The sequence below is a fragment of the Larimichthys crocea genome, chromosome XXIII (assembly GCF_000972845.2).
Source record: "Larimichthys crocea isolate SSNF chromosome XXIII, L_crocea_2.0, whole genome shotgun sequence".
In the NCBI taxonomy this organism is placed as follows: Eukaryota; Metazoa; Chordata; class Actinopteri; family Sciaenidae; genus Larimichthys; species Larimichthys crocea.
Window position 1 is genome coordinate 943,792 of NC_040033.1, and position 16,460 is coordinate 960,251.

General features: G+C 41.9%; 1 protein-coding gene across 2 annotated transcripts in view; it reads right to left on the minus strand.

Annotated features, from left to right (window-relative positions):
• The window catches only part of LOC104919696 (cadherin-18), a 167,406-nt gene that overhangs the window by 7,704 nt on the left and 143,242 nt on the right, over positions 1 to 16,460 (minus strand). For both annotated transcript variants that reach the window (XM_019279373.2, XM_019279372.2), the window contains exons 8-11: positions 13,128 to 13,261; positions 10,401 to 10,522; positions 8,595 to 8,712; positions 196 to 447 (exon numbers count right to left, since the gene is read on the minus strand). In XM_019279373.2, coding sequence (XP_019134918.1) covers positions 196 to 447; positions 8,595 to 8,712; positions 10,401 to 10,522; positions 13,128 to 13,261 — 626 coding nt within the window. The remainder of the gene's footprint in view (positions 1 to 195; positions 448 to 8,594; positions 8,713 to 10,400; positions 10,523 to 13,127; positions 13,262 to 16,460) is intronic.

Below are 16,460 nucleotides of genomic sequence, written 5' to 3' on the forward strand. Positions count from 1 at the left end.
CATTCTGAATTCTACCTGTGTCCTCACATGTCTATTCATCCCTCTCTCCTCCTCCTGCCCTTGTCAAACCCTTTCAAACCCTTCCACCCTTCCTTGCTCTTCTATGGTTCATCTCCTCTATCCGTGCCCTCAGGATATTTGCCCCCGGGCTGGCAACCCCCCGCTGCAGTCCCCACGGCGGCTGTGCCAACTTACCCAGCAGGATGACGATGCACAGCAGGATGGCAATCAGTGCCCCCGTGCTGAGACCCGCGGAGGACAGGAACGCCTCGCCTTGGCACATCCGGATCCTGCCGTGGCGCTGGCACGGGCACACCCGCAGGGTCAAGGTGCTGGTGCCGCTCAGCGACGGCTCCCCGCCGTCCCACACGACGATGGGCAGCTCGTACAGCTCCTGGGTCAGGTGGTTGAAACGCCGTCGCCTGGCAATGATGCTGGCCGTGCTGTCTACGATGGAGAAAAACAAGAGGAAAAACTAATTAAGTAAAATAATAAGCGGCATTTATGGATTCCTCTTTGTTCTCCATTGTATTGGTTGGACCTAGAATTACCTCTTCACACAGACGCACGTTTAGATTAAGAATCATCAGCTCAACAACAAAAATATTGTGACTTGGATTTTATGCTTTTGAAGTATCTTAAGCTGGTGCCTTCCTTACTGCTGCTTCCCTGTGTTCCAAGGCTAATTAATTTCAAAGGTGTTCATTTACTGTTTTAATGCGCTGTAAAAAAAAAAAGCAGTTCATCTTGGCCTCTGCAGAGACACCGTTAATGGAACGTGTCGTGTGGATAAACAGAAGTGAATGAACTGAATGTGCCGAGAAGAAAAGGCAAACAGCAGAGAACTCAAGAGGAAGTCTGAGCAAAGAAAAACACACACACAGATGCATCGCTTTATACACATGAAAAAATAAAGAGAGGCTGCACTGGAAAAGAGCTTGTTGCTTTACTTGTGATGGCGGACCTGCATAAATGATCTGAGACGTGACGTGACGTTGATGAAACCGACTGGCACGAACTCCGTTCCGTGCAAATATTCTTGATGGAAAATGTTCAGAGTTCTTCAAAATAAATGTATGAATTATGTGTTGGGCAGAACACGCACAGGCGACGTGCCAACGTCCTCTATATCGCTGTAGCCAACTGAAGCATCCTTATTTACGTGAGCCAAGTTTATTTTTAAGTCAGTGGATCGGGCAGCCAAAGGGAGCTCACATGTACATGTACATACACATATACAGGCAGAAAATACAGACCGCAACTGGAGCAACATCACTGATGGAGCTGCTGTTAACCATCTGCTGGTGCTTTATGGTCCACCAATTCCAAACCTCACCACAGCACAGAATCTGTGTGAGCAGAGTGCTCGAAACTTTCTTCAAAGATGAACCAATGAATACGGCAAAAAGGAGAAACAGATGAAGTATTGATCACGGATTGATCGAGGAGAGCGTTTGAAATAAAGGCATTTCAAATGAAGGAAATGTGACGCTACACTTTAAATGATTCATTTTCGTGTTTTGATTTTTGTGTAATCAGCATAGTGCAGTGATATAATACCCATTCAGTCATTTTACAGTAGTTTTCTATCCAAACCTACCTGCACTCTTCTATCTCCACTTAAAAAGCTGCTCGTTTCCTTTTTTTAAAACAGAATAGGCATTTGACTTTTTTTTTTTTTCTCTCTCAGGGATTTTAAACGCTTCCTTTCAACAGCCGTGCATCCTAAGAGGCTTACACCAACACGACCACTTCACATGCCGGGGCTGGTCTGGGGGATTTACCGTTAAGAATCTAAACACGCGATGCTCGCTGGTGGGTGAGAGGGGATACCTCAGCAGGAGATCACCAGTTTATCTGTGATATGAAAAGGCATCCAAATGGCTACAGTTCTATGGAGAGCACTAACAAAGCAAACGCTGCATATCTGTGTAATTTAAGGCAGAATTCCTCCTTAAGAAGCTGCATTATAAGATAAGGAGTCACATGATCAGCCATCCCTGTACATTCAAAGCATGTGGCTGGATGAATCACATACCTGGAAGTCTAACTTGGGCCTCACATGACTGACTAACTAGAAAGTTGCAGATGACACATTGCTGATTTATATATATCTATATAGTCACACAATATTTTAAGTTGCGAAAATGCTGAATCGTGCACAGGGCAACCTTTTCCTTTCCACCCAGCAAGAGGAGAAAAAAAAACACCTCCACCGCGCTGTACTATCGTGCTGCTGCTCTGAGACCTCGCCTCCCACTCCAATCTCTGCTCCATCTATGAATAATTATAATGATCGACAGTCGGAATGACAACACGTACTTCAAGCTTTATTAAGTCAGACTCGCGGTATCACCGTATCAGCAAGCAGATGGGTGCAGGGGGGGGAGATGCAAATAACGAGAGAGAGAGAGACAGAGAGAGAGAGAGATGGATGATGAGAAGGAGAGGCAAGGTGGGGGTGAATGGAGGAGGTGTGTTTGTGCGTGAGTCAAAGAGAGAGAGGCTGAGGTGGAGAGACACAAACAAGCCGTGCATACGTCACAGACGTACAGAACCACGACAGCACGATGAGGAAGTGCACATCAATTATGCCAATTTCACATTAAAAGCGCCTCTAGTTGCAGGTGTGGCTGGAGCAGAGCTGCTCGCTTTGTTGATTAACGCCACGGCGTCAGATGCAGCCACATGGAGAGACGAGCACGAGTTAGCACAGTCATGTTTAATGTGAGGCAGAACAGGCAGGTGACCACCTGGGAAATGAAGTAGAAATCTGTTTTTAAGAGCATTTTACACTTCGTTGAAAACCACCCTGAACATGTTATTTTGCAGATCACCAGCAATCAACTTGCTCCGGATTTCTATTGCGTAAGAAAAATGCGTACAGACGTTAATATGCATGTGTGTGAGGTTCTACATAACCCTGAGGAATTCCCTCCCTGCTCTGGGTTCGTTAAGCCAGAAAGTACGAGCCACGAACTGGCAAATGGACTCCCAGAAGCATCAGTATGCGAGGTGAAGTATCGCTTACATAACTTTTGTATCACTTATGTATAACTCTCCATCTCAAGATGTGATACCTGCTGAGATTTCACAGCAGAAACGTGTTAGAGTACCTGCCCTGCAGGACCTCACCTGTGATCATTCCCATAGTTTGTTATCCTAATTAAACAAAAACTAAAATTATACTGATCTACAGCATCGGTTGATACACTCGCACATTAGTCGATGCAAATAGATTAGTCGTGGAGCTGGCTCAGCGTAAAACATAAAGTGCGAATAAAAAAAAAAAGAAGAGAGAAGCGAAGCCAACAATAGACGAACGCGACAGATCTCTGCAGACTTCACACTTGCCTACACATGCACTTAGCTGGATTCCTTGTGAACTTCGGTGGGTGTGTGTGTAGGTGCCGCTGATGGAATTCAGCACGAACCTCCTCTCTCTCCAGTTACCACTCGAAGAACAACATGAACAACATGGATTGCGGTGGCACCCTATTTGGGGAACAGTACAGGCTGGGTCACATTCTAAAGGTTTTGGAGATCAGCTCAAGTTTACTTGCAAATGTCATGAAATATGAATTATTTATGTAAGTTCACACCATTGTTAGACTTCTAAAGTTTAGAGAGGAAGAAGCATTTGATTTCATTTGTGATTCTCTTGATAATCTACAAGGCTCTGTATTGACTAGGTTGTGAACCCACCGTCATTAACACTGGCCCGAAGGTCAAAGTTTTTACCCAAATTTCAACATTTTTATCTTAAAACCACTATTTTAGTTATTTTTCTATCGTGGCTTTTCATTGAACATCATAAGGTGGCTGTTGGGGTCAAACCTGTGACTCTACGGGCAAATGATACATACATTTAATTCTTGCTTCAAACAATGAAACTTAAATTAGACTACTCCACATCGGCGCTTACAGTATCTGAACCTATCTGTAAATCAGTTCGACCGAGTATAGCACCATTGCACGCCATGAGCTCTTTATCCCGTAACAAGCATATTAAGCTGAGGTTGTTGCACATGAGTTTTTGCACGATGAAGCGATTTTTCAAAGACACGAGGTCACTTGAAATGAGTCGAACAATGTCGACACAGTTTCCCTCCAGTGCAGTGCGGTGTAAACCAGACTGATATGTTTGGAACAGGATGAATTTCAACATTGGTTATTACCAGTTTGACTTGAACCAATATTAATGCTATTTTAATCAAACTATAGCACTGATGCCATTTTCGTTTTGGCAGGTTACCGTATAATAATCAACACAGGATATACTAAATAGTTTTGCCTCATTGCTATCTCTATATTTCCTTATTAATGCTTTTATTTTGGAATCTTTGGATACCTTTTGTTAATGTCAAGCTATTACCTGGTCATCACTTTTGTAATAAATAAACATCATTACTTAATTATTACAAATGTATGACCCATTATTACCGTGTTATTACAGAAGAGTGATGTAAACCACAATTAACTGGATGTGTCATTTGCACTTGAGGCTAAATATATAACAGATTACCATCTGCTAGTCAACAGCTCACCGACAACATTCAGTACTGCCAAGCCTTCCTTTGGTATGAACTGCACTTTGGAAATCGCTGCATGTCCCACACGTGCCGAGATGTAGACTGTAATTAGACTAATTATACTTCAATTATTCGGTATAGATGGTTTGTTTGGGTTCACTAAGCCCCGCACAACCAAACAGAACAGAGCAAATACAGATAGTGTTACACATTTGGCCTAGCTTTGAATTTCAAACACTAATATCAATTTGTGCAGAAAATAATAAGGCCTTTCATGCAGAATAACAAACAGCGCATCGGGGGATGAACGTGACAATCGCTTCTTTAAGAGAAGGCCCTGCATTAGGATTAGTCCGATTCAGTAAGGCTTAGTTTAACAAAACATGTTTTGCCCTCTGCATTGGTTTCAGCCTACATACTGTCACCGCATGGCATGTTAGTCCTGCGAGGTTTTGTTTCATGAGTTACTCATGAGTTGCTTCTGCAGCAACAATCAAAAGGAACTGCAGAGTTCCTCCGGTGCACATCCACACAGCTCCGATGTCGCCGCCGAGGCCTTACTGCACACTCATATATGTTACATGCTTATATAAAAGCTAATTAAATACTCCAGTACCAAAGTTTATTGTGCAAGTGTTGAGCAAATCAGCCCGAGACAAGCTGCTCTGCCCTTTTTCTACAGATCATGCTGTTTCAGCAGAAAATGGGTGTTGGCGAACACGCGTTGGAAGTGAAGTGTGAATGACATAAAATGTAATTAAACATCCCACATATCAATGGCTTGACGGCGCTTCTTTCAACGCGGCTGATTAACTGTAATATCACGAGGTCTTCTGTATGCACACTGCGAGAAGATGCCTACAGAAATCAATTGATCTGTTAAAGTGTGCCGGTTATTTAGAGATCACAGCCTCCGTTTAATTGCCTTTTTAGAAGCAGATGTCATCACAATGTGACAGATAAGGAGATCAAAAAGGCATTCAATTTCCAGTCATTGTAAAGTGCGCACAGTCGACTCCAACATATTTAAAGGGCTTTTAACAGAATAGGTTTGTCACAAAGTGCCTCCCCGGAGCAGCTCTGCAGAAGCATCCCTCCCTTGTTTTTCAGCTTTAATGGTGCCAAATATGCTGTAGGAGTCTGACCTGCATTTATCGTAGCACTTCAACTGTATGAACACATCTGCATGACAGCTTTGTGTTTTTTTTTTTTAAGGATACCCTGCCTTCATCTCCTGCAAACAAAAGATGGCAATTCAAGCAAGGAAAAAGGCTGCGAACTGAAACTAAGACTGAATGTGTGTTTTCTTTTCTCGGCTAAAAATTCAGCCGCTGCGCTGATCCGATTTTGTTAAACGGAGCTGTTGCCGGTCTCCGTACGAAAAGCACAGATTGGAACAAGATAACAGCAAATCCGATGATTGCAAGTATGGAAAAGAGGCTTCAGTTAATCTTTTAAAAGTCACAATTGTTAAATTATCCGATATGAGTGAGGGGAGATCAATTGCAGGTATCGTTGGTTATTGACCTAAAAAAGTAGTCATTATTATTTTATTATTAAAACGTGCACAGAGCCACAAAAATCCAAGTTTGTGAGGATCCATTGTGGAGCAAACTGTAACTGAGGAGGAAAGCAGGTCATGAGAGAGTTAGTGCTGTGAGTGACAGAGGGATTTTCGTCAGTCGCACAACAACAGAGGGAGGTATTAGGCCCTGGCACACAGCAGCTACCAACTGTTGGTCTGCCACAACAGCAATGAAAGAAGTTGCTTCGAGTGTGAAGAGCTTTACTTTAATTATCAGACACAGGAGTCAACAGTGTGGTGCATTGTGCCTCTCTCTCTCTCTCTCTCTCTCTCTCTCACCCGGATACTGTGAACACAGCAAATAACTTCTAATACACAGTGGCAGTGGAACGCTATATGACTCTGACACCTCTTTTGAGTGGAAGTGCAAATGCAGGCTGGAGATGAGTGAAGCGGCGTGAACTCAGAGTGCTGCAGCTTAACAATAAGAGGGAAGTTGATGTTTTGAAGCTGCTGTGAACAGTATGAGGAAATACAAAGGTCCCTGTATGCTGGATATTCCAATCCCACTTCTACATAAACAAAGACATAAATTATGATCTGTTGTTTACATGACCTATTTATTTCAGAGGGATAATTTATCCTGTTGGGAATCATTTCTACCTCGCAGACTATCCACAACAAAACAAAAACCTTTTTTCTTTCAGGTTGTCTCTGATTTTAAAAAAAGAATCATTTTTCTATTTCCATGTCATGACACATAATCGTCCCATCCCCTACAGAGTTATAACACAGTTATAGTTTGAGGAAAAACAAGATCCTGTGGGATGGTATGCAGCGGGAGCTTAACCCAAACTGAAAGGCTCCATTATTCAAGCAGCGTGAACTTAAAGGGGAAAAAAAAAAAAATAGAAACTGCTATCAATCCTTCAAGAAAGTTTCCTTTGTGATATTTTGGTTTGTGGCTCTACCACTTTTTAGGGAATCACTTCAAATCGTAGATATGTGGATTGGAAACCTGGTGTTCTAAGAGTTTAAACTGCACTATTGACTCGAAGTAGACCCCAAAGTCCTCCATGGGTAAACCTATTGACTCGAAGTAGACCCCAAAGTCCTCCATGGGTAAACCTACTTACCAGGCACTTGCCTGTAAACCTAGCTCCAGGAGGTCTCCCTGTAGACCTTTCCAAAGACACTGATCCATAGAGGGCTTTGAATTGCTCTTACTCTGGCCCAGAAAAAAGCTACAAGGATCACCGGTGGTCAAAATATCACAAACGAAACTTCACCTTACTGCAACTTTACACTGTAGTAATTGTGCCCATGGCGGACGTAATTAACATTTTATTGTTCGCAACTTTAAGATAGGTCTCACAAAACGACTGCATCGCCGTGACCAACCTGTTTATTAACTATTTTTTTCAGCATTTGCTTTGAAATAGCAGCATATGGCAAATCAGCAAGAGATGTTGTGCAGACAACAGTGGAGGTGTATCCATAATAAGTGTTTTTCACAACATATACAACACAGTCAGGCCCGATAAAGAGATGCAGAAATAACAGTCCACAAATAGTTGTTGTCACTCCAGGTTTTATGGAAGTCTGCGAGTCTGGAGATTTTCAGTGCGGTGTCTTCAATTTTTGATTAGCTCGAACTGTTTCAGCCCTGTGGGGAATGAGGACTTCTGCACTGAACAAGTCAAAGAAAAATATGATACTGATCAAGCATGGGAGACTAAATATTCTGTCTTCTCCCCCAACAAGTACTATCACAGTACCCTGCTCCACTGGGTTGATAAAACTGAAGAACTAATGTTGAATAAACAGGTTAATGATTATCCATCGTGTCTTTTGAGCAGTGTAACAGTTGATCTTCCCTTTGCTTGATTCATCAGCCTTCACCTTCACTCCAAAGTACCTGAATGCAGCAAAACATGCTTCTGCCATCAGTGTTTTTAAAGAGGGCAAGAGAAAGCCTGTGCTGAGAAGCAGCCGGTCCAAGGGCTAAACAGACTCATCTCCCATTATCGCATCAAATCTTTTTTTCTCCTCCTTCCTTTATCTCTCAGGTGCTCCCTTCCTCCTCTGGAGAGATTCATCTGGAATGCTGTGAACTCCTCCTCCTCTCAGTGGGCAACTATGGGATCCTGTGGCTTGAGAGCTTTTAAAAAAAAAAAGCCCTGTGACTGCAGACCAACCTGGGGGTTAGGGATTCACCTGAGACCGAGAGGGTTGTCATGGTAACACAAACCGTTGGCCCAATAGGTGACGGAGAGAGAGAAAGCACCAGAGTGGGAAATCCATTTGACAACACGGTACGCAAACATGCCAGATCTCTATGACTCTTTTGTTTCATGAAGACGCGAGATCCCAGTGCAGCTTTACACATTTCCATTACACCTCCGAGGTATATGAGGAAATCGGTACATCTTATTGGATCTTGTAATGAGAGCAATGTGGACGGAGCCCCTGCCCCGAAGGCGAGGAGTGCAAAACTCATAAGAAATGCAAACAAACATATCGATTTCCTTAATTACCTTCATTGTCTTTCAGGGTGAAGTTGGGATTAACCGGGAGCTGGCTGGGCAAAGCGAAGGAAAAGCGCTGTCCATTGGCAAAGTCATCCTTATCCACCGCTGTGACAGTCTGGATCACCTGCGATTCAGAGGACACGGGGTGAATCACTCTGCTCAGACAACACCTGCAACATTTAATTAGCCGCTGCGGCATCTACAATCACTTTTCAGTCTAACTGCGTGCAAGGCGAGGATGGGATTCGGTTTCTGATGCATGTTGTGTGATTTGTTAATCATAATTTGACACAGACAGAGTTCCTCTGACCCATAGTCAACTCTCCTCTACCAGCGTATGCTGCCTGAATGAGTGTAGCTGCTTATGATACCAGGATTTCAGAACATTTGGCTTGTGCAAAGGGGGCTGGCAGGGGCCGGCATGTGACAATGACAGGAGTGCTCCGAGGGCAACCTCACTGCTACTTTTGTCATCTTGTTACCCTTAATTGGTACGAGACACAGCAAGAGCAGCGAGAGAGGAGGAAGCCACGGCTGAGAGGACAAAACCCGACCTGATAGCCTCTGTCACCACGGGAAGTTCTTATCTCCACTGTAGGATTTGGGGTGTTTTCCGGTGCGCTTGCACAAGCCTGTGTCTTTAACCGTGCAGTATTAGGATGTACTTTGTGTGTGCTTGGGTTTACTTATGTGGATGTCATGGTTGGCGAGGTGGCACCGGCCGAGAAGAGCGGGTTTATCTTCCTTCTGGTGTTAATGGTTCCTGAGTTCTCATGATTTCTTTTACTCTTAAAAATTAGGGTAGCAGGAGACCAGAGGAGGCAAATTCATGTTCAGAGAATAATGAGCCTGATGTGCCTCTTGTCTAAGCAGTTCCTGCACTGTGAGTTTATCTATATAGAGCTAAAGAAACCTGCTTGATACATGCATTAAGGAATTGAGCTGAGCTGTGACTGCTAAGCTGACAAGATCCTCACTCTTACCGTCAGCACGTCCAGGTGTTTAACAAACCTTCAACCTTGATTTCTAACATGTGGCATCGAAACTGACGTCAAAGTTCGAGTTATTCTGCCGCTAACAGTAACACAAGGTTTCGGTTTTGCACCACACTAACCAAGTGGCTCCTTTTTTACACTGAACCTCAAATGCGGAGACCCGAGGCCACTAAGCATGAGGCTGTGTTTAAAAAACGGTTATTTTTACCGTCGTACTGTTGCTATGGTTAAACCAGCAGTTTAATTTAACTCTTAATTGGAACGAGATGTCCTGCCAACCAATCAGGAATCAGATACTAAAACATTAATGAGCAGACTGTCCTCTGTCACATTCAACACATATAATTCATCCCACTTAATCCCCTGGGCCAAGAACCCCGAGGCTTAATTCAAATGTAATACCAACTTTAATTCAAACTTTTCTTCCACGAGATTGAAACGATTAAATAAAAAATGTATTTAGTTGTATCATCCTTTGCCGAAACCGCCATTTCAGCCATTTCCATGCAGCTGATTGCTCTATATTTAAAAAAATAAAAAAAAAAGATCTTAATTTAAACGACTCAGAGCAAATTGGAACGAGCTTCGATTTAGCGCTGTCATGGTTTGCTGCTACGATACTAATTTTGAATGAGGAATGATTAAGCAGCTCTCTCCAAACGCCTTCGGGGTCTCTCACTGCTCAGCTCTCAATGAGCAACCCAAACAATAGTTAGGTCATAATGTATGTAGTCAGGGCGATGACTGAGGTGTGTCTCTGTAGGGGAGACAGAGATAGCTGTATCGGATGTTTTCTAGGTGAATCCTAGACGCTCACCTGTCCCGGCCTTGAGCTCTCGCACACGATGACTTCCTCGTCCGTGGCTATTTCTGGCGGATTGTCGTTCACGTCCAGCACCTGGACGGTAACAGGGACGTGACTGAGAAGGCCGGGGTTGTCTGGAGCAGAGAGGGAGAGAGAGAGAACAAGTGACAAAGAAGATGAAAGTCAAATTTTAAGCCTTTAATAACAAAGTAGAACGTCAACAGTGTAATTTGAAACTGGGGCACACTGTGCTCTTCTTGTTAGGCTGCTTATGGGTGTTTTGTCTGAAAGCACTGAGGGATGCAATGTTGCAGAAGGCAGTTTTGTGTATTAAAGCACATCTGATCATACGTGTGCAGCGTTTTCTTTGCACAGCTGGTGTGCTCGGTTGAGATATAGTATAGAACCTATAGTATATAGGTTGCATAGACTGCAATACAGCAATGTCAAGCTGAAGTGCTCCTAGAAGTAAAATGGGAGCAACCTTTACAGCAATGTAATTCAGCTTTTAGCACCTATGAGGCCAACAACAATACTGACTAATTTGTTAATTTACACAAACTGTACAAAGGTCAACAACGATAGTGGGAGGTTGGTAAAGGTTTCCCATCATTTTTCCAGTAGCACTACAGAGCAATCCCACGATCCACGGGGTGCCTCGGTCTCCAACTGAAGAAGACTGGCTTTACCGGAAAGTGTGCAGCAGGACAAATAGCATGCTCGCTCAGCGAAACAGAAATAAACAGAAGAAAAAAGTCTCGCAGGTGCGGCAGCCTTTCTGTTAAATTAATGTTTCAACATTTTACTTAATCTTGTGCACGGAGCTTTCCGTGTGCTGTGTTTTCTCTGACGGCTTTTCGTGCTTTTAGATGCTAAACACCAAGTTGATCCAACAACTATCACTGAACTTTAATCATTCTGTAATTCATCTGCTCCCGGTGACCGTTGGAAGTGTCTGCAGCAAACCGTGCAAGGTACCATGTGTCTATGACACTGTGCGTCCTTGCACTCATTCAGAGTGGTAAAAATTTATCATTCTGCCTTTTGACAGCGTCTTGGCATGTAACACCATCCTTGAATACTAAGGAGAGGTGACGAGATAAAGAAACATTAGCATGCAGCACCTCTGCTGGTTGGCAAGAGATTTGCCTAATTGTGATTACAAATTACCCAAGTTACCTGATAGCAATTCTTCAAGTTAGCGGGGCCTGTGTTGATTTAATTAATTTTCAGTGTAGGAAAGGACATTGAGACAATTGAACTAATTTGATTTTGTAGTTAATTATAAGGAAAAATACAGTCTAACCTATTTGAATGGATTCTAATCAATATGCAAATGATCTCCTTCATCCCTGTGTTCTGCAGACTTTAGTCGTTAATTTCAACATTAACTCACCTGGGCTGTGTTTTAAATACTGTTCCTGATTGTGATATTACTGGTAATGATTCCATGAAAACATGGTGCTGCTCTTTGAGCAGTTACCTTGGACTGACCATGTAAATGATTAAGAATCAGAATAAAATCCAAACAAATGCTTTTCCGTACTGGAAGCTATTTTTGGAAGCCATTTCCGCTCCTAACGTACTTAAGCACACTTTATCCGTTCACTTCCTCTTTGACTCAGTTTTCACATGCCATCACAACCCCAAATCTCTGTTCAAATACATGAACCACTGGGGTCTGATCCCATAGTACAACGGAGAGACAGAGTCTCAGCTCCCTCCTGTGTTCCCTCTATTTTCCTGCCACCAGCCGGTCCATCTCTGAACTCCTCCATCCATCTATGACCCTGATCCTCCCATCACTTACCCCTTCATCCCTCCATCCCTCATCCCTCGACCCTTTATCCATTATCCCTCCTACGGTGCGTCACCTTGGTTCACCTTCATCCACAATGTGCAGTGAAGCATCTTTTACTCATATCAGCATGCTCTTTGTTAGTGAAATAGTATATAAGCGCAGTCTGTTTGCTTGAATAAAATTCAGCAGTTTAGTTGAGGGGTGGTCAAGTCAGAGTTCTTCTGCTTCAGTGTCTTTGATCAACTGAAGTGAAGATCTGAATAAAATCTGTGCTGCTGATTTTCTTCTGTAGGTAAAAGCAGAGTGTGCGGTACAGATTCATATAGTCATTCCTTTTTATGGAAGCTTTCTTTTGTTGATATTGATTCTTACACCAATTTTACACGCTATGAATCTCAACCCGGGCTGCTCTCTGACTATATGATCCCCTCAGGGTGTCTTGTTATCTTGTGGGAAAGGCGAGAAAAAAAAAAAAACCCATAGCACCTGCCTTTATTTTTAATCTTTACTTCCACTCTTTAAATCATGCTGTTGTGGCACAATGATTTCAATGTAATACTGATAACGTTTTATAATGTCTCCCGTTGGCTCGGGGCTAAACAAGACGAGTGTGAAAGGAAAGAGCAATCTCTTCAAGTGCTTCTTTCAGGAAACTGCATAGCAATATTTCATGTGTTTACTACAGTCCCTGAATGTGTTCTACATGGGAGATGTAGACCTTAAGTTATTCAAATATGTCAGGTCAAGATAATTGTATCTTCAGTATATGTCTACATGTATGCACGTCTTACGTATTACACATTTCTTGTAGATACTTCGACATAATTTGAGTAAATAGTAATAAAGACTCATTTCAACATGGGAATAAATTCAAGAAAAACCTAAATCAGCTCATTAAATAAGAGCGAACATAAAGCAGCAACCTGGGTACCACCTACCGATCTCCGAGGCCATCACGGTGATGTTGTGCCAAGACATGTCTTCTCTGTCGAGAGGTTGTGTCGTCCGTATAACACCGCTGCTTTCATCGATTCTGAAGTTCCTTACTTCCTCTTTGCTGTCCAAGAAATACCTATTGGGAGAAGAACATCATGATCTTATGTATTCACTCCGACATTTAAACAAACACAGCGATGGCAGAGCAGAGAAGAGGAGGTACAAGAGGACGTTTAGATTAATTGCAGGCTACAGGGAACTGTTTGCAGGTTTTTTTTTTTATGTCAAAAGATTTCAATACTCTTTAAGTTTAACTTATATCTCTGTTTCATCTATTATAATTACTATAATTTAACTTATATCTCTGTTTCATCTATTATAATTACTATAATTCACATAATTAACAAAACAAACAATAGATGCAGGATATAACTACACCTAAAGCATCAGTCCACTTCGTGTTCTGTACAAAATATATAAAAACATTATAGGCCAAAGTGGAATATGTATTAACATGGACTTAAAGGGGAATTCCAGGAATTTAGTATTAGACCTATAACCCTTTTAAAAAAAGAACAAAATCCGACACAAACACAGACTCTGTCTGTAAAAATATGTAGAGTGCCTCTTTAAACCAAAAACACTATGCACGCACTTTTAGTTCACCGTTTTAGTTCAGGGCTTTATGAAACATTTATTTACTTTTGTTTGTCGTATTTAGTGAGAAAATGTAACAAAGTAGAAAACAACAGCAGAGATGAGAGATCCAGAACCAAAACCATGAAGTGCACAAGTCAAAGGGGATATTCGTATGCATCTATGATTTTTCATAGATAGTCTCCAAAACACATGAATAGAATTATCCCAACAGCTTTCAGGTTTTCTTCGGGGGCTGACAGAATGTTCTAAGTCAAGAGCAATTATCTTCAATATTTAATAGTGACAAAAGGTGATGTTCTGCTGGAAATGTTTACACTGTTGTAATAGCTTTCTAGCAACACTGTTATCAAACTCCAAGCAGTCTGCGGAATACAAAAATGAGCTCAGCTCTCATGAGTTCAAGCACTAAATGAGCATTGACTGTGCATTCCCTAATTTATCTCCTAATGACCTATTTACACCTTTAATCCGGCACTCTCCTGAGTAATACGGCCTAAGTTGGCAATTTTCAATTGACATGAGAGATGGTAAATGGTATATGGGTATTTATGCCAGGTTTATTGGAAATAATGAACTTTTTTTTTTTAGCTTGAATTGCTTACAAGTGCACCCAGCACCCTCAGTAGGAATGTTGTCATGATTTATTAAACACTCAGGCTCATAATAGCATGAAGGTTTTTCAGGCAGAGCGTTTCAGTAAGATTTGTTAAGCATTCGCTCTGTCAAAGAAAAATCCGCTGAGAGACACTTTAATTCTGCTAATTACGGCTACTGGTGTTACATTTTGTGCATATTTGGGGGTTTATGTTCTCATTCCTACAGATACTAGACAAAAGTACATCATAGAACAATTATTTTTGTGAGCAAAAAAATGTTTTCTTTTCTTCAGGAAATATCCAGTTTTCTTATCAGACCTCCAGAGTCATATCACAACAACTGCCCTAAGTGTATATTTCTACTTCTGTTTTTTTCTCTGGCATTCTGGGCAAAGTGAGAAATCTAAATTAAAACCCAGTGCTTGTAGGTACGTCCAGAAATATGTATTTTTTTCCACTGCAATCGCCTCGGACTGCAGCGAGCATCAACAACTAAAGGCTGACTAAAAGTCTTCAGTATTGCAGCCTAGTTAGGTGCAAACACAAAAGTGTGGCATGGATACAAAACTTTTTAAAAAGGTGCAGCATTAAAGAGATATTACGGTTTGTCATCTGTACAGTGGTCAAACTCTTGCTTATTAGGCTGAGCGCTACATTTTCAGACTTGGTTGTCAAATTATAGTTCTATCAAGATTAGTCTTACAGAGAGGTCCAACACACTTTCTAAAGTCTAAGCAGCCCTGTGCATTAAACAAGATGACTGGCTGATCTAACTCTCAGTTAGGAGGTAAACACAATACAGTCGTGTTTGAACAGGCCTGGAAAAAAAGCCTGCATGTTTTCTTATGCACAGCCTGGAGAAGCATATTTAAGACTTAGTAGGAACCTCTTTGTTCAGTCGTCTTGCACTGAGCGGGAAAATGTTGCTGCTGTATGTTAACATGCCAACATTCGTATGGTAGCATGCTGGGTTGACATTAGTAGTATTAGTTGTAGAGGTTTCCCGTTATGAACTAAAGTGCTGCACAAATGTGAACTCGGTGGTACTAGTTAAGAAGTACATAAGTGATTGGGGTTTTTCTATTTGTGTTCATTGTGCCCTGATCACAACTGCACAAAAGTGTAGCGTGCACATAACATTAACAACGTAACTAAATGCAGCTTTTCCAGGCGTTTTATTGTCATCTATTTAAAACTCACGGCTTCGATGCAGTTTATTTGGAAGCGGCGGGTAAACACAATTGTTCCTGATTATGGTAATGTGTAAGAGCAACCAGAGGTAATGAGCCATCGAGACTGTTTGGGTATTCAGATGTCCAAGACCAACATTTGATATGTCACTTCATTAACATGTTTATTTCACTGCATGCATGGACAGACTTCTGATGATCAAAGAGAGCCAAATACTGATCCCTGTTGCATTCTGATGAAAACAATCGCACAGTCATTTTGCTTTTCTCTGGGTTCAAGTGGATGCCATCGAAATACTTCCCGCTGCCTTCCTCTTTATGCGGCGAACATTGGGAGTGATACAGGTATCCCGCAAGGAGAGCCAGGAAACTCTTTCATATGTAGATTACCTTCTTGTTTACTACAAATCTTATTCTGAAATGAATCAAAGAGTGTCTGCCTCCCATTTGAAATTGTACATCAGTGATCAAGAAGCGCAGAGCTCAACCCTTCAAAATAAGGAGGACAGTAACATGGTCATAAGTCCTTGAATAATCCTGTTTAGAAAAGCCCTGCGGCCGATGACTTTAAACTATTATCCTATAACCAATGAATGATTTTTTTTCTTACTGACATATCAGCAATAGTTGATGTCATGAGAAGTTCCAAGTTTACAGGTAGTCCATCAATTATGTCAAGGCTATAGAGGGAATTCAAAACAAGCTGTGGAGAGCTGCTTGATGTAACGTCATGAAACGAGGTACCTGTGTAGAGCAGAAACCTACGATTAGTCCACTGCCCAAGGGTAGTATCTATTTTTTTTTTTCCAACAGTACACAAGCATGTGTTTAGAGCGCATACAAATGTTTCGCCTTAGGAAAAATTTAACCATCTACCTGATGATGCCAA